At 43.4% G+C, this 23347-nt stretch overlaps 1 protein-coding gene across 5 annotated transcripts in view; it reads left to right on the top strand.

The window, feature by feature from the left end:
- The window catches only part of EFCAB6 (EF-hand calcium binding domain 6), a 103236-nt gene that overhangs the window by 55900 nt on the left and 23989 nt on the right, over window positions 1-23347 (top strand). For all 5 annotated transcript variants that reach the window (XM_077930769.1, XM_077930768.1, XM_028728725.2 and 2 more), the window contains 7 exons: window positions 1097-1211; window positions 2770-2885; window positions 4877-5112; window positions 9263-9359; window positions 10956-11074; window positions 16220-16408; window positions 18270-18425. In XM_077930769.1, coding sequence (XP_077786895.1) covers window positions 1097-1211; window positions 2770-2885; window positions 4877-5112; window positions 9263-9359; window positions 10956-11074; window positions 16220-16408; window positions 18270-18425 — 1028 coding nt within the window. The remainder of the gene's footprint in view (window positions 1-1096; window positions 1212-2769; window positions 2886-4876; window positions 5113-9262; window positions 9360-10955; window positions 11075-16219; window positions 16409-18269; window positions 18426-23347) is intronic.

Here is a 23347-nt window from a genome sequence, read left to right as displayed (position 1 = left end):
GTCTTTCTACGGAGTTTAACGGTACTCTCCACAATTGGCCACAGTCAGACTTAGTGCAAGGCCACAAGATGAGGCTTGTTTAACTGTACTGAGCATGAACTGCATGCAAGATCTCACAGCTTTACCGGGAGTAAACCAATCAAGCAGGCGAACAAACCAAAGAGTGGCTGGCTTAGTTTTCCATTCAAGCCAGTGTGTGTGATTTGCTTCTCCCAAACTGTGACGTCAGCTTTAGGTCATGGCTGTTTGTTCATTTATCTTCAATGAGCGCTGGTGTGGACGTAACACTAAGTGAGCCATTCTGTTGGTTTTCCTGCTCAACGGAGGAAGGGGCCAAAAAGCGAGAGCTTGAATTGCATGCACCAGCACACAGTTTATGCACAGCGTGGTTAATGCCTGAATGCAGCTATCATTTCAACATTGTAGGTGAAAACTATGCTGGGGGGGTGGGGTGGGCAAGGACTGTTGAGCTTCCGCTTATGACTTGATGGTTGAAGCTTAATGAGCTACCTAAGATGGGGACATTGGTCACTTAAAAACTGTGGCAATGGAATTCCATACCTGCTCATAGAGGGGCTTACTACAAGGTAAACTGGTACAGGATTACAGTTGTAACAATGTAACGAAGAGATTTGACAAGGAAATGCTTTCTTTGTCATCCTGCAGACAGGTGGGAACAGCAGGTGCTTTTCTTAGAAAATGAATTATCTTCTGTGTGTGAGAGAAGGCAATGCTTCTTCAAAAATGGTTCCTGCCACATGCAACTTTTAGAAGTATTTGCACTAAAATAGTTCAAAAAATGTCAAATCTGATGCCCCATTAACCCTTTTCCAGCTTATTGATTGATTTAGTGAATTGACTAAATGTTGCAGCCCCATCTAAACCAGCAAGTTCTCAAGTAGGAGAGCTCTTATTTGAAGCAGAAAAAATGGGCTTGATTCAACCGGAGTTAAGCACTTACAAGTCCTATTTGATTTCAGTGGAAGGGAACAGAGCATTTCCTGTTGAAATCTGTGGGCGTTAAAAGGGGCAGGATTGTGCCCAGTCTTTTACAAAAAAAAACCCAACCACGCCTGCTTTTTTCTTTCTTCGCCAGCTGTTGGATGATATTGGGATGCCAATGGATGATGAGCAGTTTAATCTACTCATTGAAAAATTAGGATTCCCTGCTGGAGGGCTGAGTTATCTTGATTTTGTCGCAATATTTGAAGGTAACTGGATATTTATTGATACCTTACTATAAATATTCTAAAAGAATGTAAAGCTTTTTTTCTTATTGGCTGGGAGGACTTCTGAGCTTTGCTTATTCTGGGAATAAGTGCTCTTCAAGGCCCAGCCATTTCCCCCAAAGCTGTTCAGGTTAAGGATGGGGTCCTCTTGTGCAATGGTGGCTGATTTTTCTCCTCCATGTGGGGGAAGACGACCAGACTCAAGGTTTGTTGGTTTCTTAATTCTGTTGCCAAACGTGAAAACCAAATCCAAAGAGTAATAAATTGTGGCATAATTCTGCGATTCATGCAGCGTTCTCTTGGCAGCAACATGTGTCTCTTAGCCAATGCCTCTCTGTCTTGGCTTGCTGACACAAGCAGCCCTGTCAAAGACAGCAGAGAGCCAAATAACTGTAAGGAACTGAAATAGCCTAGCCAGCCCCTGAGAACTGATTTGCCCCTCTTCCCTCGCACTGAAGCCAAATAGCACCTGTCCCTCAGCCCAATTTTATGTAGGCCCTGGCCTGTTTTTAAAAGCCCCCTGCAAGAAATCTGTTCAGGTCTCAGGTAAGAGTGATTTGGCCTCTCCTGGCAGCCTGTTGGGTAGGGAAGAATGGGGGGGGGGGGGAGAGAAACAGGGCCAGAAAAAAGAAAAAATGGCCGTGGGGGCACTGCCAGTATGTGAGATTGTGGCCCTAGACTGAGAAAAGCTTGCCAGCCTGCTAGGTATATTTGCGGTGAGCAGTTCAGGCAGTAAATGTTTTTATTGTCCAAATATTACAAACCTGAAGAGGTTTGTGATACCTGGGGCCTAGGGGTTACGAAACGTTTTTGAAAGCTGCATTTTTTTGGCAAATAGCTGACCACCTAATTTATAACTTTATACAGTAGGTTATATTTATAGTCCATCCCCCCCAATTCTCCAAGGAGATTATTGTGGTTCTTCTCTCACTTTATCCTGACAACAGCCCTGTGATCTACGTTGGGTTGAGAGGGAATGACGCTCCAACATCCCTGCTCCGTGAGCTGCGTTAGCCGAGGGGGGGGACTCAAGTGGGGTCTCCCAGGTGCTAGTCCAACATTCTGACTGGTATATCACACTGGTTTCTAGTGTCAGTGATTTGAATCTATTTCATGATTTTGTGGACCATTGGCCACTTTGGCTTGATGTAACTATTTGGGGGGACGCGGGTGGCGCTGTGGGTAAAACCTCAGTGCCTAGGACTTGCCAATCGTATGGTCGGCGGTTCAAATCCCCGCGGCGGGGTGAGTTCCCGTCGTTCGGTCCCAGCTCCTGCCCACCTAGCAGTTCGAAAGGACCCCTAAGTGCAAGTAGATAAATAGGTACCGCTTTATAGCGGGAAGGTAACGGCGTTTCCGTGCACTGCACTGGTGCTGGCTCGCCAGAGCAGCTTCGTCACGCTGGCCACGTGACCCGGAAGTGTCTGCGGACAGCGCTGGCTCCTGGCCTCTTAAGCGAGATGAGCACGCAACCCCAGAGTCGGTCACGACTGGCCCGTACGGGCAGGGGTACCTTTACCTTTACCTTTAACTATTTCAGATTCCAGAATGAGTGGACACTCTCCAAATCGACGGGCCAATGCCAGCAAGTGTCACTTTGTGTCCGCTGAGGAATGCCTCAGCCACTATTGTGATAAGCTTGTGGAGGAATATGGGGTAAGTGCAGCCAGCTCTTTCCTGTTATTTATTGATGTCATGTTTTATTGTTATGTATTTGCATTTCTTTGCACATTTTCCTCATGTGTTGCTATTGTAAGGGAAAGAATGGTATCGATGGAACCCTCAGGGCCTTTGAATCATAGACTCGTAGAATTCTAGAGTTGGAAGAGACCCCAAAAGTCATCTAGTCCAATCCCCCACAATGCAGAAATCTCAACTAAAGCATCCATGACAGATGGCCATCCAACCTCTGCTTAAAAACCTCCAAGGAAGGAGAGGCTACAACCTCCTGAGGGAGTCCTTTCCAGAACATTAGAGAGTTCTTCCTGATGTTGGGTCGGAATCTTTTCTTGTAACTTGAATCCATTGGATTTCTCCTCTGAAGCAGGAGAAGACAAGGTTGCTCCATCTTCCATGTGACAGCCCTTGAGATATTTGAAGATGGCTATCCTGTCTCCTCTCAGTTTTCTCTTTTGCAGGCTAAACATACCCAGCTCCCTCAGCCATTCCTCACAAGGCTTGTTTACCAGACCTTTGATCATCTTGTCACCCTTTTCCACACATATTCCAGCTTGTCAATATCCTGCCTAAATGGTGGCGCCCAGAACTGAACACAGTACTCCAATTACTCAAAGTTTCACCTTTAAGAAACTCCCAATCATCTTGGGCTCCCTTCTCTTTGAGTATTTCTGACCATGGATCTCACCCGGTAGTTCCTTAAGCTTTTTGAAATTAGGCTTCTTAAGGTCCAAAGTACATGTCCAACAACACTCAAGTTTTCCCTTGCCTCTATATCATGAAACCGAAGAGGACATGATAACCTCCTCCCAAGGTTCCCAGTACTCTCATTTCATCCCTGTTGGTGAGGAGCAGGTCCAAGACAGATGATACCCCTGTTGCTTCTTCCACCTGCTGGGAAATGAAATGGTCAGTGAAGCAACTGAGGAGCTTGAGGATGGCTCCTTCAAAGCAATTTCCCTCCACTGTGGATTCAAAAATCCATGTTTCATTCCTGTTCAGATCAATCTTGGAGCAGGTCTGCCTGCTAGGCTGCTTATGCTATAAGATGCTTATGTCTGCTAGTATAAAAGGCAGTTTCCTTCCACAAACTATCCATGTAGGATGAAAGTTTGAAGTCCCTTTTCCTTGCCCTTCCGGGAAGGAGGGAGCCTGAGTTTATCGCATTCACAGCAGAGGAAAGAAGTTGTCCTGTAGCTGCAGCCAGGGGTTCTTAAACGTTCAGGTGTTCATCAGGGAAGAGGAGCAAAAGATGATTAGCAACCTTACAAGAAGGAAAAGCTTAGCTTGCAGTAATGAGATGAGTCTTCCCATCTGGCAAGGATCACTGCTGTGGAATTGATATGCTGAGGCTTCTTCCTTGTTGGGAATGAATGGAAAGTTGATGGGCAAGCCAGCACTTCAGACTTCTCCAGTCTTCCCCAGCTGTAGGGGTGGTCTGTAGGAGGGACTCAAAGTATTCTATACAAGTGGAGTGAAATTGCTAGAGGTATGAGCAACAGCATAACATGTAGCCATCCAAAGGTGAGGCTTGAAAATTATCCACTGGGTGTGTTCTGAGTAGCTTTCTTGGAGGATATAAGACTCCAAAAATGTTTCTCTTTAAAGTCATGTTGGCCACATATATGTGCTTCAACTAATCTGACTAGTTTCTGTAAAGAGATGCCATTCGCGGTGGGTGGAAATAACTTAGAAGGACTCAAATGAACAATCGAATGCAATATGGCGCAGGGCACCCAGTTCCTAAAGCATCTCAGCTTTGGTTTGGAGGCTGTAAGAAGGAAACGCTAGATCACCCCTACATGGCCTGTTCCATAAAGATACCTAAAGGGACCTCTTCATGTGAAGATCTGGATCCATTTGCAAAACATTTTTAGATGTATAGTTAGTCTAGTAGTATGTTAGTGATTTGTATAAAAAGGGGGAAAAATAGGCCAAGTGTTGATACTAAATTGAATATTCCCTGTTAGGATCCGTACATCGCCTTCCGTAAAATAGATAAGAACAATGATGGTATAGTCAGCATGCTTGATTTTCGACACCTCCTGGATAGCTTTATGATCAGCATGACAGATGATGAATACAATCGCCTCCTTGGCATCCTGGGACTGAACATTACTTCTACATTAAACTACCCGGAATTTCTTCAGTTGTTCCAAGCAAATACAACTAGAGACATGCGCCCTTGGTTGCCTTCGTCTAACAAGTAAGGAGGGCAGCAGTCTTATGGATTTACTTAAATTTATGTTATTATTACCTAACATAGGGTGCAAGCTATGTTGTGTGGCATATTTCAGGATTCAAGGATCTAAGATTAGATGCCAGCTACTGTTTGATAGTATTGGAAGAATTTTTTTATGCCCTTAGCCAATTTGGTACTTGTAAGATCCTAAGCATACCTGGCAGTGAAGCAACATGTTTTGATTTCTTAGGATTGCTGTCTATTTCCCCATACCTTTCATTATATTTTAAATCCACCCTTTCCATAATTACCTTTGTAAGCCATGTTGCAACTCATTTGTTGGAAAGTCAGGATATAAATCAAGCCTATTGATCCCACCATCTAAACAGCACTGAGTTTAAAAGCTTTCTATTATGTTTGTTGCTCCTAGATTCTTTGGGCACACAATTCCCTTGGAAATGCTACTTGGGAGTTGTGCATATGGCTCTTCAAATTCCAAAATAGCTAAGATGCAATGCCATATGTTCCTACATATTCAAAACGAGAATCGGCTCACGGTGGGGTGGGGGATGGAGCTGGCTGCAGTAATCTTCTAGGCAGGTGGGCCACAGTTGCTTTCCAAGAAGGGAGAAGGGCGAGGTGGTGGGGAGATGCAATGGCAGCAGCTGCACTGTGCCAGCTTCCCAAACTGCCTTGGCCCTTCGCTATCCCTGCATTGCAGGGGGTTGGACTAGATGACCCTCAGGGTCCCTTCCAACACTATGATCCTATTCTGCCTGGAAAGCAACAACAACTCACCTGCCAGAAAGCTAGTGCAGAGGCTTCATCCCTCTCAGCACAGCAAGCCCTTCCTGTTAAAAGCTGTTTTAAAAAGTTTGTACTCAACACCAATATATTAGAGCAATTGATTTCTCTATGAAATGAAACCTACTTCAGATACCATTCCAAGCACAGAACAAAGAGCGTTTCATCATCTGACTTCCTTTAGAGTAAGACGTCTTTAGTGTGACAGCTGGTAGACTTAAGTCTGTTTCAGAAATGACAAAAGTCAAGGTAATGGGAAGTGCAATTGACTTGTGTTAACTGTTCTCTGTGCTTCCCAAGCATTCTGAATTCAGGCTTTCTAAATATCTCCCATGAAGAGTCAGGACCCACCAGTTCTGCCCTTCCCCCCAATCACCCTTCACAGCTCCGTCATTTGTGAGAAATACTAATGAAAACAAATAGTACCTACAGCTCTTGAACTTTACTATATTATTTATATGTGTGGACTTGTACAGTGGGCATAATCCACCAAAAATTAATCTGATTTAATTCACTTGAAAAATGCTTAACTTGGGATGCACTTGAACAACTTTGATCCCTATTCTCATTTAAAGGTTAATAAATAAAAGTAGGCAGGAGAACTTTTGGTATAAATAAATGTAAAGGGCTGCTCCATGCATTTAAGGGGCCGTTCTGCTCCAGCCAGCTTCCCCCACCCAGTGCTCTGGATACCTGAGAAATAAGATCTATTAGGACATGGTTGTATTCTTGTATATTCTGTGAAAATTGACATGTATAAATCCAGACCAGTTGGAGCAGACGTATATTTGTATTGTTGGTTGCCTCCTTTAAAGCCCTATGTCGTTTGGGCCTAATACGGTTGCCATATTCCCAAAAGTGAAAATATGGACAGGGCTGTTGAGGGTTTTTTGGCGGGGCGGGGCGGGGGGTGGACATCTCCACCCCCCCCATAAAAGGATTATTAAAACATTGTGTTCCTGGACATTTTGCTGATTAAGCAAAAGTCCGTCCGGACACCATTTTGCTGCCCAAATCCCAGACGTGTTCGGGAAAGCCTGGATTAATAATAATAATAATAATAATAATAATAATGATAATAATAATTTGTATCCCACCCTCCCTGGCCAAAGCCAGGCTCAGAGCGGCTAACAACAGGTAAAAATAGCACAGTGTACATAAAATCACACATTCAATTAATTAAAATACATTCTAGAATCAATTCAGACTCAAATTAATGGCAACCATCGGGTTAGAGTTCTATGAAGATTACAGAAGGAGAGAGGGGGTCAGACTGTGCCTTGGCCAACAGCTCCGTCTTGCAGGCCCTGCGGAAAGATGTCAAGTCCCGCAGGGCCCTAGTCTCTTGTGACAGAGCGTTCCATCAGATCGGGGCCACGGCAGCCCTAGCCTAGGATAGCTAAAGGAGCACTTGCTCTCACCTGATTTGGATTGCCTGGTTCATTGGGGTGGGCTCTGCTCTGTGCCCCCCTGGGAAATATGTAGTGCAGGACCTTCTTAATGGTAGCACCCAGGCTCAGGAACTCCCCAAGAGATCTGCCTGGACCCATCTCCCTTGGCTTTCAGAATGTGAGTAAAAGCTGGCTTGTCTTGGTGACTGATTGCTCCACACTTGATACTGGCTCTTTTTTTAAAGTCTTTTTATTGCTATAGTTTTTAATTTTTATGTTGTAGCTTTTATTTGTTTTGTTTGTCAGCTGCTTTTTCCTGGCTGAAAAGCTTTATAAGAAATTGTCATATAAACAACCCACGCTGTTGTATTGTATCAATGCAATCCAATGACCCATCGTGCTTGGATCTGTGTTCCACTTCTTAGGGTTATCCACACTTATCTTTCCTCCTCGGTTTCCAGGCAGAGTGCATGAATTAAAGCTCCACGTCCTTTTTCTCTTTTTTTGGATCCAGAGCTTTTCCCGCAAAAACCCACTCTTTAAAGCCCAATCGTTAGTCCGCAGAAAAAAACGACCCTGAATTTCTGTTTGCTACGATTCAGCTTTAAAGAGCAGGTTTTCACAGGGAAAGCTTGGAGTGGGGGGGGGGGGATAGCTCAGACCCAGATATCAAAGCATAGATCTCTGCCTTGGAAAGAGTGAGGCAAAAGTTAAGTGGGGACAAACCGTTACTGTACTATTGTATGACTGATAGCTTTTGAACAAGCAATAAAAATGTGGATTTAGTTATAGATTTAGTACCAGACTGTGCACAATTGCTTGATGGGTGCATGTATTTTTTAAAAAACCATTAACAGGATAAATTAAAAAAATAAATAAATAAATAATAAAAATAAATTAATTTCTTTAATTAAAGAAATTAAAACTCAAGGTTAAACTGTATCTTACATTAGTAATAACTATTTTATTTCAACACTGAAATGTGCTAGGTTTAGTTTTGAAAAAGTGTTGCAAAATCTTTCCTAGATTAAAAGCAACGTGAGTTATTTAATTAAAAATAATTATTTTACAGTAAACATGCATACACTTGGCATGGTTTCATGTGTAGGAGGAGAGGTTGGAAATTGACTTGAAATAGTCTAGTTAGCTCTTCATCCTGTTTTTAAGGTCTTTAACTGTAATTATGAGTTTTGAAGTTTGTGAGAGATTGACTTATTGGCCACAAACTAGCAAAAGTTCAACGAGTCTGAATATGTGGAAATATGTGTCTGGAAAAACTATTGCAATGTCATGTGAGTCAATTGACTGTTAATCTTAAATAAATGCAATAAACATGTTAAGAGCCATTCGACACAATACATAGGGTGAGGTGGCGAGGACCACTTTATACTGTAGGTACCAGGGTTATTGTTATTTTTTTATCCCACATAAACTTTGCCTCCCTATAGTAAATCTGAAACATCAAAGAGAGGGCTAAACTGGGACTGCTGAGAACTCTGAAAAACGGATCCTGTTCCTTCGTGCACTCATCCTAACTTTTACTAGATTGTGCCTGGTACCTTTAACTCACAGTGGAACACCTCTGTTTCCCTATTAAAAAAACAGGCAATCTGATGTGCCAGTAAAAATAAGTAGCAACTTGCCTGAGTTACTTTGGATCTTTTATGTTATTGCTTTGATTTATAAATATTTCTCCCCTCAAATCTCAGCTGCAATTAAGCAATTTGACCAATCTGCATCTGCAAATGATAACAGGGATTAACAGAAGTTTTAAAGACATCATTCCTAGCTTGCAGCTGGAGAAGGGTGGCAATATTTATAAGGAATTCATTTGTATGCAGATGTCTGAGATGAGACTTTAAAGCTATCTGTACAAACTATAATAAGCAAGCAAGCAAACAAACAAACCTTGTGGGATATTAATGATCGCATTAAAAGAAGACCACAGTTAGTTATCAGAATAATTCTTTCTTTGTGAGACCCAAACAGACAGTGGCGGATGCAGACCTTGCTTGTGAACAAGCTCATTACTATCTCGCTATCAAAGCACAAACCAGATGGAACGACCTCGCCATGGTAAGCTCTATGTAGTCTTTAAACAAATCTGCATGTCTAACAGAGATTTCAGAGCTTCACTCAATGTTTATCTTTGATTGTCTTTTTTAAAAAAAATTAGCTGCAATAAACAAATGGCTCATTAACAATAGAAACATGCGATACGTTTTGAAGTAATGTATTGCAGTAACTGATTTGAAGCTCCTGAGGCTTCCAGCCATGAAAGATTGTAATAGAAGAGACCCCCCCCCCAATAACTTTGGATATGTATGCAAGTACGTTGGTGGTGAGATGCCTGCAGCCATGTGGCTGCAATTCCTGCTTGGAGCCTCCAAGGCAGCGGCTCCAAGCAGCAGCGCCATCAGGATGGCTTGCTGTAGATCAGCCGGCGCCAGCAGCAAACCACTACATACAATGCATGCGCGGTGTCACATGCATGCACGGTACGTAGTAATGCCACGCATGTGCAGCCAGTGGTTTGCCCCGCCCTGGGTGTCAGTTAGCCTTCGTTTGCCCCTGCCTGGACTGAGCATGTGCTTAGGATTGAATGGCTCAGTCCCACCTCATAATAGGAAGACAAAATAGGATTACTTGACCCCAGTACAGTGGTGCCCCGCAAGACGAACGCCTCGCAAGACGGAAAACCCGCTAGACGAAAGGGTTTTCCGTTTTGGAGGCGCTTCGCAAAACGAATTTCCCTATGGGCTTCCTTCGCAAGACGAAAGCCCATAGGGAAATCTCCGGGACAGCGGGGAAGCCGCTGAAGGCCGGCGGGGGGCAAAAGTCTTTGTCCCCCCTGCCTGCCTTCCTGGGGGCTTTTAAATCGCCCCGGGACAGCGGAGAAGTCCCCCGCTGTCCCGGGGCTTTTAAAAATGCTGGCGGGCGGCAGCGGAGGCTTCGCTCCCGCCCGCCAGCATTTTAAGATCGCCCCGGACAGCGGAGAAGTCCCCCGCTGTCCTGGGGTTTTTTAAAATGCTGGGGGTGGGAAGAAAAGCCCTTGGTCCCCCCCCCAGCCTTCAGAAGAGGTCGGGGGACAGACTGTCCCTGGACCTGGTCTGAAGTCGGTTTCCATAGGAACGCATTAATTGATTTTCAATGCATTCCTATGGGAAACTGTGCTTCGCAAGACGGAAAAATCGCAAGACGACAAAACTTGCGGAACGAATTAATTTCGTCTTGCGAGGCACCACTGTAGGAGGAGAGGCAGACAAGTGAGGCATTATGGGTGGGTCCTATGGGTTCTCAGGTGTCTTTAAGTACTTAATCAGTTTGTTTCATATGGCATCCTGTTGGCCTTCCTGTGGCGTGTTTGCTAGTGCTCAGTTTGGAGGTTGCTGCTTTTGGGGTCTTTCAAAGCAATTTAATATGTATAAACATATGGCGTCGGGTTCAGGCCTCCTTCCTACACTGCTGCCTTCCAGTAGTGTCTTCCTCTTGCCTTGCTTTCCTATGTTGATGCTCAGGATTGCAACCAAGTGGTGCATACAGAGGCTACACAGCCTCTGCAGACACGCTGCCATTCTATTTTTCCAGTTCCTGTAATGCTTTGGGTTCATAGAGGACGTATGTGTGTTTCAATACAATAGCCCTTACTATTAAAGACATCTCCTGTTTTAGCATTTGCATGAATATGATAGCGATGGCAATGGCATAGTTCTGAAAAGAGACCTGAAGGACATCTTGTATAGATACAACATCCCCACAAACCCAAAAGAACTTGACAAACTTTGGGCAAGGTAAGAATGTTCTACTCGTATCCTCCCCCCTCCCCCTCGCCGGCTTCATCTGTGGACTCTGAGCGCAGGAGTGGCAAACATCTGGCCCTCCAGTTATCCCTTGATCCCAACTCTCATCAGCCCAGCCAGCATGGCCAGTGGTCAGGGATGATGGGCACTGTAGTCCACCAACACCTGGAGAGCCACAGGTTGGCCAGCCCTGTTTTGATGACTGGTGCTGAGAAGAGAGTTGCTTGTGATGAAGTCTAAGTACTGATTTCAGATAGAAGAACCTAATGAAAATGGCCACGTCTCCATATTTCTTATTCTGGGTTTTCATCCCTACTACTTCCCAGAGATTTTCCCATAGTGTTTTGTGGTGGGTTTTTGCATTATTATTATTGGATCTACAAAGGAATTGGGTCAGAAATGGCTCTGGCTACCCAGCAACTCCCTCCGCCTTGACTGTCTTCAGCCACTACTAGCCTGACCAGCCCTGTTCCACTCATGACCCATCAAGCAGAATCCAGCTTACCATCCTGGTTCGGAGTTTTTCCAGGTGCTTGGCAACCATCCTGCCTTTGCAGTCCCAAGGAGAGAGTGAAGCTAATTTAGAGGAAGCTAATTTAGCTCCCAGCAGCCACAATACCTGGAGGGTGGGCTGCATTCAACCTGGTGGGTCACAAGATGTACGGGACCCATTACTTTACATAATTACGTTACGTAATTATGTTACGTAAAATTAAATGGCATTATATGGCGAGATGGGGCATATGGGGCATCTGTAAGCAGATTGCAGCAGGAGAAGTAGACTGTGGCAAAGTGCCATATTTTTTGCTCTATAAGACTCACTTTTTCCCTCCTAAAATGTAAGGGGAAATGTGTGTGCGTCTTATGGAGCCAATGCAGGCTGCGCAGCTATCCCAGAAGCCAGAACAGCAAGAGGGATTGCTGCTTTCGCTGCGCAGCGATCCCTCTTGTTGTTCTGGCTTCTGATATTCAGAATATTTTTTTTTCTTGTTTTCCTCCTCCAAAAACTAGGTGCGTCTTGTGGGCTGGTGCGTCTTATAGAGCGAAAAATATGGTATATAGTATCTTTCTTTCTTCTAATTCTCAGCTGTTATTCTTTTTTAAAAAAAAATGTCTCTAGTCCTCATATTTACAGAAAAGAGTAGAAAGAAAACCACCCAACAACAACTGAGCAGCTGTTCGGTTTTCTATTTGCAGCCACATTGAGCTTTTTACAAGGCAGCCCAAAATGTTTGAAATAAATGAATAAAATAGCACTTTGAAAATATTTTATTGTCACCAGATAGTGATCTGTAAAACAGCACCTATAAAAAGATCTGGAGTTTTTTTTTATAATAATAAAAAAGAAAAGGAAAGAAAAGAAAACAGCTCTATTTCAAGCAGTTGTTTGCTCCAAATGTCTCCAGAAACATGCTGATTCCATTAGTAAATGTAGTTGCACAGATGCATGCACAAACCCTATAGAAGGTCTACATTATGTAGTATTTGTGAGGTAACATATACATATACATTCCATTTCATATGTGCACATACATATAAGACAGCTGTAAAGAGCCAGTCACCTGGTCCTTTTTGGTGACTGAGAGTTAGCTGCAGGAGAATAAGCAATGAAGCTTTGATTCTCTTCCACATGCCCCCCCCTTTCTGCAAGTCACATACGACTGGCATAAACATACGTTGGCAGGCATGCTAGCATGTATACATGGGGTGCTAACTTAAGTAATTTGCAAGTCTGCTGCAGCGAGAGTAAGAATCCCCAAACCTCCCTTACTTGCCTGCCTACCAGTAGAGCACAGCTTTCAGAGAACAGCCCACATACAGAAATACCCAGTGTTTTTTTCTTGGGGGTTCTCAAAGGGTACGCAGTACCAGCACTCCCCATCCCCACCCTGAAATGTTAAAAGTCTGGCATTTACTGTAACAATTTCCTGGTGAGTACCAGCACCCTTTTTCAAAAGAAAGAAAGAAAGAAAGAAAGAGGGAAGCATGTCTCCAGATCAAAGGACTGGAGTTAGGGTTGATTGCTGTTTGAAGAGAGATTTTATTTATTTATTGAAGACCTGCAAGCCAAGAATAGCAACAAAACATAAAAATTCCAATAAGAAGAACAATTATTGGAAAAAAGAACCTACCTAATAAAGTTTTAAAAACCATTTCAGGGAGCTTTTCTCTGGAGCTACAGGGCAGCCTCAACACAGTGCTGCTCTCTGGTTATTTACATTAAATTAAAAATTACCTCGAAAAGTGTTCAACCAAGAAGTGATGCATAATGTAGGTATTGAATCTGACAAGATACCGTGAGATTGTTCCTCACTTTATGAACATCATGAGAAAGAACCTGACAAGCTTTTAACAAATAGGCACTTTTTATTTTGAAAGGTGGGAACAGATATAGGGGGATTTTGGGGTGGTTTTTTTGCTAGTCTCTGTTAAGACTCATTCTGTCACAAACTGGAGCATAAGAGTCATGATAGATGGATGGATAGATGGATGGATGGATGGATAGATAGATACTGAGGCCTCACAGAGTCACTGATGGATGCATCAGAATTGTTAAGAGAGAGAGTTCCTAGTGAACTACAGCAGAATACACACACAAACCAAGACACCTCAACCACTTGAACAATCTGGAAGTGGGACATTTCTGCATCACTTCCCCATCCCCTGCAAAAGAGAAAAGAATTTGATGTATATCCCAAAAATGATGAAACTACTCCCACGGTTGCTAGGATTCTGACATTTGCCTTGCATAGCCTGAGACACAATAATAATCAAAAAGAGATTTGCATTTCTCTCCCCAGAGACAGGTGGCATGGTAGCCCCGTTACTGCCTCTCCCTGCCCCCGATTAGCACAGTGTGGGGGGAAGGGGGGGCATGAGCTCATTGGCACTGACCCCGTCTGCACTGTTGTGCCAGGCTCCTCATTTTCCACAGGCTGGGGAGGCAAAGGCCTTCAGCAGGGAGCCTCCAGGAGGTCCCCCATGCAACTGCTTTTCCATTCAATGTTTCCATGTTTGGAATATATACTTGAACATGCCCTCCCATGTTTGTTCATGAGTAGCATAGCCTCTCTACCTGCCGCTGGCTTGCCCTCCTGAGAAATGGAGGGCAATGAATCTGGCAGTGGGGGCATCACAGGTGGGGCGGAACCCAAGGAGTCCCTCGCATGGGAGGTGAGGGGATATCTGAATAGACTGATTTGTACTCCAAAGAGCTTAAGGTACTTTCAGGCTGCCCACGTAGGCCAAGCAGGACCGGCCCACTCATGAGGCAAGTGGAGGCAACTGCCTCAGGCAGCAGGAACCACGGGGGCAGCAGATCCAGTCTCCAAGAAACGCATTGCCTGCTGCTCCTCTGACATATTCCTCAGAGGCCTAACCTGCTGCCTTCTCGGTAGACCCCCACCCCCCACCCCAGTGCCGCCTCTACAGCAGCCTCTTAGTGGATAGGAGATGCTGGTCTCCTCCCCCCCTTAGGGAGGAAATGGCAGGGGCTGCCTTCTGGGGTCTCTGGGGCTCTGTACCCACCCAGCATGATTTGGAGTGGGCCACTTTCCCCAGGACGGCCTTTGATTCCCAGTTCAACCAACGAGTAAGGTTGATTTCACACACACACACACACACACACACACACACACACACACACACACAGTTCCCACTGTACACCCCTGCTTTCCACTTACTACATTTTTAAAAGTGCTTTAAGACCCAGATGTATATTGCCTTGAATTCAAAGTGTGTTGACTGTATGGTTTATTTCCTAGCCGTGATTCATCACTGAATTATTTTCTACTCCATTGCTTTTCAGTTTCTTTCCTTATTCCTTAAGGATGTCTTGCGACCGCGTGTCTTTAGCATTCAGCCATCTGCTACATATGCTCTACTTTAGATAACTTGAAAACAAAAATTCAACTTCCCATGTTATTAAATGAAGCCATTGCAATCAACATGGAAAATGTTTGAAGTAGAAAATGAATGGAAATTAGATACGTATGGAAAATTAGAATAGAAACTATTGTATAGAATATATAGAATAGAGTAACAGAATATTAAAGTGCAAAATTGCGTCGGTATTTCTGAAAATTGGAATGGAGCCCACAGAAAATCGTTATCTCAGAAGGCGTGCATTAGATATACGGTCTTTGGCCAAATGTTTAAGCAGTCTCATGTCTGAATTTTAAGTATTCAGAACTGCAGTGAAAATCACTGTGTCATATACCACTCGGAAAGTACATTTCCTCAGGGAACTCTTTCCATACCGATTTGTTTGCCAAACAACCCTTGTATTTTGCAGAGGGATTATGGGTTGCATAGTGTCGCATAGTATAAAGTACAGCTGTCAAGCTTAAATATTTATTTACAACAAAACCATAATCTGCTTCTCTTTAAGGGTCACAGCCCTCCAATATCTGGAAATAATTCCGAGAATGGTTCTACGCTACTGTGGACAGGAGATACTATTTTATTGCTCTTGATTCTTGTTGCTGTCCTTTCATATATTTTGAAAGCTGCCCTGTCAGTTCTTAGCTCTAAAAGCACTGACAGACCCGGGGCCTCAAATTTCAGCGGCACCCGGTGCAATGCCAAAATTACCCTCCCCCCGGCCTCTTACCTTTTACATAATGGTTGCGGTGCCACTGAGGATCTGCACCCAGTGCCACCGAACATGTTGTGCTCCTCTGAATCCGCTTCTGCTAAAATGCAGCCCCCAAATATTTTAAATAAATAGATGAGTGCCAGGTTGGGGGTGCTGGTGAAGGGAAAGGTGGCCGAGAGAAGTGGCATGAGGTTGGCAGGAACTGGGCTAAACGACGAGTTATGCCTGCTGGTCTTAATGGGGTTGAGTCTTGATTAAATCAGGCGGGTTTTAGGTTCTAAGTATCAACACAGAATTTGAAAAAGATGTTATCAGGCATGAGTTAGGCTTCTACTTGATGCTGTTGATAGATGATCCCTGCAAAATCTAGATGGGTATGGAATATTTCAATGCAACATTTATTTCCTAATGTGCGTCCCCTGCATATTCCTCCAAGGAGGAATCAGACTACAGTGCTCAAGAGCTAGGGATGTTCTGCGTTGAGCCTGCAAAGCCTATTTCTTGTGAAAATAAATATGTCTTTCCCTGGACTTTAAAAGGTATGATCCGAATGCAAAGGGTTACCTTACACATCAAGAATTCTTGCAAAAATTGGGCATAGAGAATGCAACTGTTGACACTGGCCTGAACAGGCAGTTTGTGGCAGACAACTATGTGCGCTTTATGGATCATTACAAAAGGGAAGAAAAGAAGCACATTGACATCAATGAGATTATAAATAAGATCAGGTGAGTACATTACTTTCAAAGGGTGTGTTCTTCACAATGGGAAAACTCTGTCACTAACTTCGCTATCTTGACGCTGCATTTTTTCCAGTTTCAACAAGGTCCATGCAGAGGTTATTCTCCCCACCCTCCACCAACTGAAAACTGGTGTGTGTCCAGGGAAAAGTGGAAAGCTTACATGTCCCAGCTCCTTCATCAAAATATATCTATCTTTGAGGGTGGCAGCAATGGAAGAGGGGATCTCTTTATCATTCCTGATAGCCTCTTCTTTGTTCCCTTCTGAAATAACACCAGTTTCTCGTGGAGCAGAGCCTAAATGCTCTTTATGTGCTGCTCTTTCAGTTTCATCCTAAATGTTTTGTAGAGCACGTTCATTATCTTACAGTTTAGAGACAGTTCAGCTGACAAAGGGGTCTAAAAAACTTAATATTCAAGAAGGGGGGGGAAATCTGGGTGTATAATTTTTCCTTTTGTTTTAACTCAAGAGGAACAAATACCCCAAATTAGAAACATTTGAACAGTGATTCTTCAGCACTTCAAGAGAAATACAAAACATTTGCAAGAGAAGATTGGGTGGTTGGTTTTATTTTATTTTATTTTATTTTTTGGCAGCCTAGCTGGATCCATAGTTTAAAACATATACTTGGTGCTCAATTTTACTGCCACAATTGGAATAATTACCGCTTGGCAACCGTTTACTCACAGTCCAAGAAACGGCTGAATGTCTCGATTTTCTAAAAATAAGGATAGAAAGAAAGGTTTTGATTGCCCTTTTTTGTTTTGATCTGTGAGGTATAAGTGGAAGATAGCAGCAATGATGAAAAGCTATCATTTCAGCTGTTTAGGCACGTCACACGAATCTGACAGGGATTCTAGATTGTTGCAGTTGACACGATCGTATTCCACATTTACATGATACTAAGAGGCTAAATATGCTGTCAAGGATCAGGACCTAATTACTAATGTTGGTGATAATAATACTTAAAACTTATATGCTGCATCTCAAGTGTTCGTGGCACTTCACTGACGTTATGTCGGGCAGGCCGGTATTACTATTTCTGTATGCAAATGCCTCCCTCTTCTCTCTTTTCAACTGCTTTATGGCTCTTGAAGGGGAAGGGAAGTCTGACGTCCTGGGAGCAAATGCGTGAAAGGACTTGAAGCTGCCATGCTTCCCACGTGGCAACATTAATAGCTGGCCAAAATCACCAGGCTCTGTTTTGTCTCCTGGCTTTATTAAACTCAATACCACAAAGGCAAAGTTCTTCTCATACCGAACGTTGCCCCACTTGCCTTCTGAATCGGGGCTTCAGAAATTGTTACCCGCAACACAGCATGCAGCTCACTCAGCCGTGTATTGTGGCTTAAGTCAAGGGTAGGCAAACTAAGGCCCGGGGGCCGGATCCGGCCCAATCACCTTCTAAATCCGGCCCACGGATGGTCTGGGAATCAGTGTGCTTTTACATGAGTAGAATGTGTGCTTTTATTTAAAATACATCTCTGGGTTATTTTTGGGGCCTGCCTGGTGTTTTTGCATGAGTAGAATGTGTCCTTTTATTTAAAATGCATCTCTGGGTTATTTGAGGGGCATAGGGATTTTTTTGCAAAATATAGTCTGGCCCCCCACAAGGTCTGTGGGACAGTGAACTGGCCCCCTGCTGAAAAAGTTTGCTGACCCCTGGCTTAAGTGATGGACATGTCACTTACTCTGCCGGTGGCTTATTGAGGCTCTGGGAAGCCACATTACAGAGCTGGAAGTTAGGCTGCCTTTGGCTTGGTGAGTCATGCGTCTGAATTATACAAGCCGATCCATTAGGATTTTTCTTTATCGGGAAAGCTAAACTGAGCGTTGGTTCTCTTTCAGGGACAAGTACCACGAATGCTCCCATGATTTCCACAAGGCCTTCTTGGCGCAGGATAAAAACAGAGAAGGCTGCATATCGGTGGGCAACCTCCGCAAGTTGCTGGAAGACTTTAACTGCTGCCTCGGCTACGAACAATACAGTGAACTTCTATACAGGTTGTTATAATTGCCCCAGCTTTAATGGAGCTATCCTAGTTCAATACATTCCTGAGCTTATCTAACTATTCCTGCTCAACCAGTGGACTCTTACTTTGATCGTAATGATCTTGATGATAATATATGTCTGATTTATTTCGATACAGGTAAGCGTCAATCCTTGGTTGAGTAGGGTTTGAACTTCTCTTTCTGCAAAAGTATGCGATAGGTAGTAGATCTTACAAACATATTTTAATTCAAGATAGCTTTAGTCCCAGTGACCTTTTGTTCTACAAGTAGCACACCTCCAGTGTTTACACATCCTCACTGGTGTTCATCTGGTGCACCTGAAACAAATTAAGCAGTCCAAGGAATTGGAAAGCTACCCATCTAGTACCATGACCAATTTTAGAAAACAAGTTGCTTTGTTTTTGTTTTAAGTATGTGAAAGTTAAGGAGAAAAACAGGTGAACAATACCATTGTTTTACAACCGTTTAAAAGGTAATGCTCTTGGTAACTGTGGCTGGTCCAATATGAAAAATTATTCATTTTCTTACTCATTTTCTGGGATTGCACAGCAATTATAATCTGTACTTACCGTACTTAAACTATTGTGCAAATATATGTACTTTTTTGTAGAGAAATAACATGAAGCTTTTTGTGTAAGCTAAGGAACAGGCAATAACTAATCAGAGCAAAGAACACTTGGGACCTGTTAAATGTAGAATATATTTATCTTTTTGAGCACCAGAAAACTTAAGATGGACTTGATCATATGCGAATGTAGGATTCAGTAGAATTACATTTTCAAAAAAGATTTTTTCTCTCTCTTTTAGAAGAGAGGGTAGGAGGAGAAGAGAAACCTAAACAAAATCTTTTCACTCCACCTATAAATCGAGTGATTAAGCTCCCTTGAATTAAGCCTCTAATAAGAATTTTTGCAGTGTGCTCTTTTCCTCAAAGACTTTTTGATGATAAACACTTCCATTCATTGTAATTTTCTGCAGACTAGTCCTTTCCAGATCGAAAAGAGTCTTTTCTCCCCCGCCTTAAATAATAGAGTAGATTAGCATATGCATTTGGTTTTATTACTAAAATTTTAATACCAACTTGGCAATTTATTCCTCTGCTGAAGTGCGTTGATTATTTCCTTTTCCCCAACATCGGAGCCAGCTTGACACAGGCTAATGCATGGATTGGCGCACTCTGCAGCTGCAAGATGCAAAAGCAATGCTCTTGAATGTGCTCTTTAGGGGAGGGGGGAGTTTTTAGCAGCAGATATTTGGGTCTGTACATTTTATTTCTTTTTCTGGCATCCTCTTTGTTAAAACGGCTTCATCCTCCCGCCATTTAATTAGTCATTGTCACCAATGAATATTCTGATTTTGGAAAGAGTCGTCACTGAGTGATTTACAGAGCAAACAGGCCACAAAAGGTACTTCAGTGTTTGATGCCAGAAATGGGATTTGCTGCTTTAGATCTGTGCTAGCAACCTTGGCCAAAGAATTTCCTTCTTTGTGAGGAAGAAATCAGGGCTAACCCTATTATTATTATTATTATTATTATTATTATTATTAGACCAAAAGTAAAGCTTCCAGGTGGCCAATTCTGCACACTGTTAAAGCATGTAAAATGTCAGTTTATTTCCTTCCCCCACTCCCATTTGAATTTCCCACCTCTGGCATTGAGCTAAATGTATCATTTTGTTGTTGTTTAGTCGTTTAGTCGTGTCCAACTCTTCGTGACCCCATGGACCAGAGCACACCAGGCACTCCTGTCTTTCACTGCCTCCCGCAGTTTGGTCAAACTCATGCTGGTAGCTTCGCGAACACTATCCAACCATCTCGTCCTCTGTCGTCCCCTTCTCCTTGTGCCCTCCATCTTTCCCAACATCAGGGTCTTTTCCAGGGAGTCTTCTCTTCTCCTGAGGTGGCCAAAGTCTTGGAGCCTCAGCTTCAGGATCTGTCCTTCCAGTGAGCACTCAGGGCTGATTTCCTTCAGAATGGAGAGGTTTGATCTTCTTGCAGTCCATGGGACTCTCAAGAGTCTCCTCCAGCACCATAATTCAAAAGCATCAATTCTTCGGCGATCAGCCTTCTTTATAGTCCAGCTTTCACTTCCATACATCACTACTGGGAAAACCATAGCTTTTACTATACGGACCTTTGTTGGCAAGGTGATGTCTCTACTTTTTAAGATGCTGTCTAGGTTTGTCATTGCTTTTCTCCCAAGAAGCAGGCGTTTTTTAATTTCGTGGCTGCTGTCACCATCTGCAGTGATCATGGAGCCCAAGAAAATAAAATCTCTCACTGCCTCCATTTCTTCCCCTTCTATTTGCCAGGAGGTGATGGGACCAGTGGCCATGATCTTCGTTTTTTTGATGTTGAGCTTCAGACCATACTTTACGCTCTCCTCTTTCACCCTCATTAAAAGGTTCTTTAATTCCTCCTCACTTTCTGCCATCAAAGTTGTGTCATCTGCATATCTGAGGTTGTTGATATTTCTTCCGGCGATCTTAATTCTGGCTTGGGATTCATCCCGCCCAGCCTTTCGCATGATGAATTCTGCATATAAGTTAAATAAGCAGGGAGACAATATACAGCCTTGTCGTACTCCTTTCCCAGTTTTGAACCTAGCCAGAAGTAAACATGGGAAATGTCTTTCTTGGCATCCTCCGGCCACTGCTGAGGGGCCTGTGGTTCCCCACCACTGCTGAGAAGCATCAGTAGCCACGGTTGCCCGCCCTCTGTTTTAGGGCAGCATGACCTCCTTGGTGGCTCTTCCTTTGTGTCCATTCCACAGAGGCAGAAGGCAAGCAGCGGGGGCCACCTCTGAGTACATATCCACACAAGCAAGCAAGCAAGTGGTGGTGACGACGACTAGGTGCAACAGCAGCAGTCTGCTCTCTGTTTTCAGCTGCTGTTACCACTCAGCTGCCTTCTCTGTCAGCAAGTGGTGATGGTGAGGATTTTTCCGAAAGACTCCCCCAAACCTGGAGCTGTTCCTGCTTGAGGGTCTGGAACTCGAGGCCTCTGAGCCAACCCTGCTTGAGGGACAACAACTGTGGAATTTGGCTGCCAGGCTGTGGAGAAAGAGATGCTTAGAATTGTAGAATTGCAGAGTTGGAAGGGACCCCTAGACCCCTTCACTTCGGGAATCTCAGCTAAAGGATCCATGACAGATGGCCATCCAACCTCTGCTTAAAAACCTCCAAGGAAGAAGAGTCCTCCACCACCTGAGGGAGTCGGCTCCTCTGTCAAACAGCTCTTACTGTCAGAAAGTTCTTCCTGGTGTTTATTCAGAATCTCCTTTCTTGTAACTTGAAGTTTGGGTTCTGCCCTCTGGAGCAGCAGAAAACAAGCTTGCGTCATCTTCCATGTGTCAATCCTTTAGACATTTAAGGATAGTTCTCATATCTCCTCTCAGTCTCCTGTCTTCCAAGCTAAACATACCCAGCTCCTTTAACTGTTTCTCATAAGGCTTGGTTTCCAGACCCTCGATCATTTTGGTTGCCCTCCTCTGCTCACATTCCAGCTTGCCAGTATCCTTCTAAAATTGTAGTGCCCAGAACTGGACACAGCACTCCAGGTGGGATCTGACGAAGGTAGAATAAAGCGGACTATTACTTCCCTTGATTGGGACATTATACATCTGCTGATGCAGCCTAGAATGGGATTAGTCTTTTTTTGCTGCCGCATCACACTGCATGTTAACCTTGTGGTCTACCCCTAGATCCTTTTCATATGTCCTACTGGTAAGCCATGTGTCTCCTGTCTTAAATTTGTGCATCCGGTTCTTCCTGCTTAAGTGTAGAACCAAACATTTGTCCCGATTGAAATTCATTTTGTTGGCTTGGGCCCAGATCTCCATCTGTTAAGGTCATTTTGAATTATGATTCTGTTTTCTGTGGCATTGGCCCAGTTTGGTGTCATCTGCAAATTTGATGAGCATCCCCTCAGTTCCTTCAACCAAGTCATTTATAAAGACATGGAACAACAACGGGCCCAGGACAGAATCCTACAGCACCACACCTGTCACATTTTCCCAGGATTATTAGTATTAGTATCAATTAATTTTTTATACTGCGCTATACCCACGGGATGACAATGAACCATTAGTGAGTACTCTTTGGGGTTGGGCCTGTGGCAACAGATCTTGCTGTTAGGTCACTTTGGGGATTGCAGACAAGATTCTTTGTTCTTCACTTCTCAAAATGGCCCTTGGAGAAAAACAGTTGCTATGCAGGGCTTGATGAGATATCATTTGGTATGTTTATGATCAGTGTCTACAAATGGGTTTATTGATCCTTAGAGCTACAGGACAAAAACAGATGCTAATTTAATTATACGATGTTTTAAATGAATAAACAAACAGCAATTTTAAAATTAATTTTTCATTAATATTAATTTAAAGTTTGTAGGGATATCATCTACATCCTAAATATAAAAAAATGCAGTTTAAATCTATGAGATTAATATGATAAAATGACAAAACGTTTCATCAATGGGTTACAAAATATTACAGCCAAGCATTCATATTTCCATTACAGTGCTAAACAAATCCCAAACCTGAAGAAGGTAAAAAATAGTTTTGATATAAATTCACACTTTGGGGGTGGGTTGGGGGGAGATGTTCTATCTGACCTTCCAGTTGAGAGTGAAAGGACACCCCTGTATCTCAAATCTTGTTTGGGTTGTCTTCCATCTCTTTTAATTGAGTCCTTTGTGCCATTTGCCAAACTTTATTTATCTCATCTCTTCTTGATAATGCTTTATCATTTTTCGCTTTCTTTTTTTACTGTGAAGGATGAGAGCTGATACTCTCACACTGATACGGATTGTAGTGCTGAAAGACTTTCTTCTTTGGTCAGGCTTTCAATGACTCATGTAGGGGAAAGGCTGTAGCTCAGTGGAGACCCTGGTTCAGTCCCCAGGTGGGGCTT

Source organism: Podarcis muralis, chromosome 6, assembly GCF_964188315.1.
Source record: "Podarcis muralis chromosome 6, rPodMur119.hap1.1, whole genome shotgun sequence".
In the NCBI taxonomy this organism is placed as follows: domain Eukaryota; kingdom Metazoa; phylum Chordata; class Lepidosauria; order Squamata; family Lacertidae; genus Podarcis; species Podarcis muralis.
Note: the sequence above shows the minus strand (reverse complement) of the source record. Positions and strands in the feature narration are given on the sequence as shown.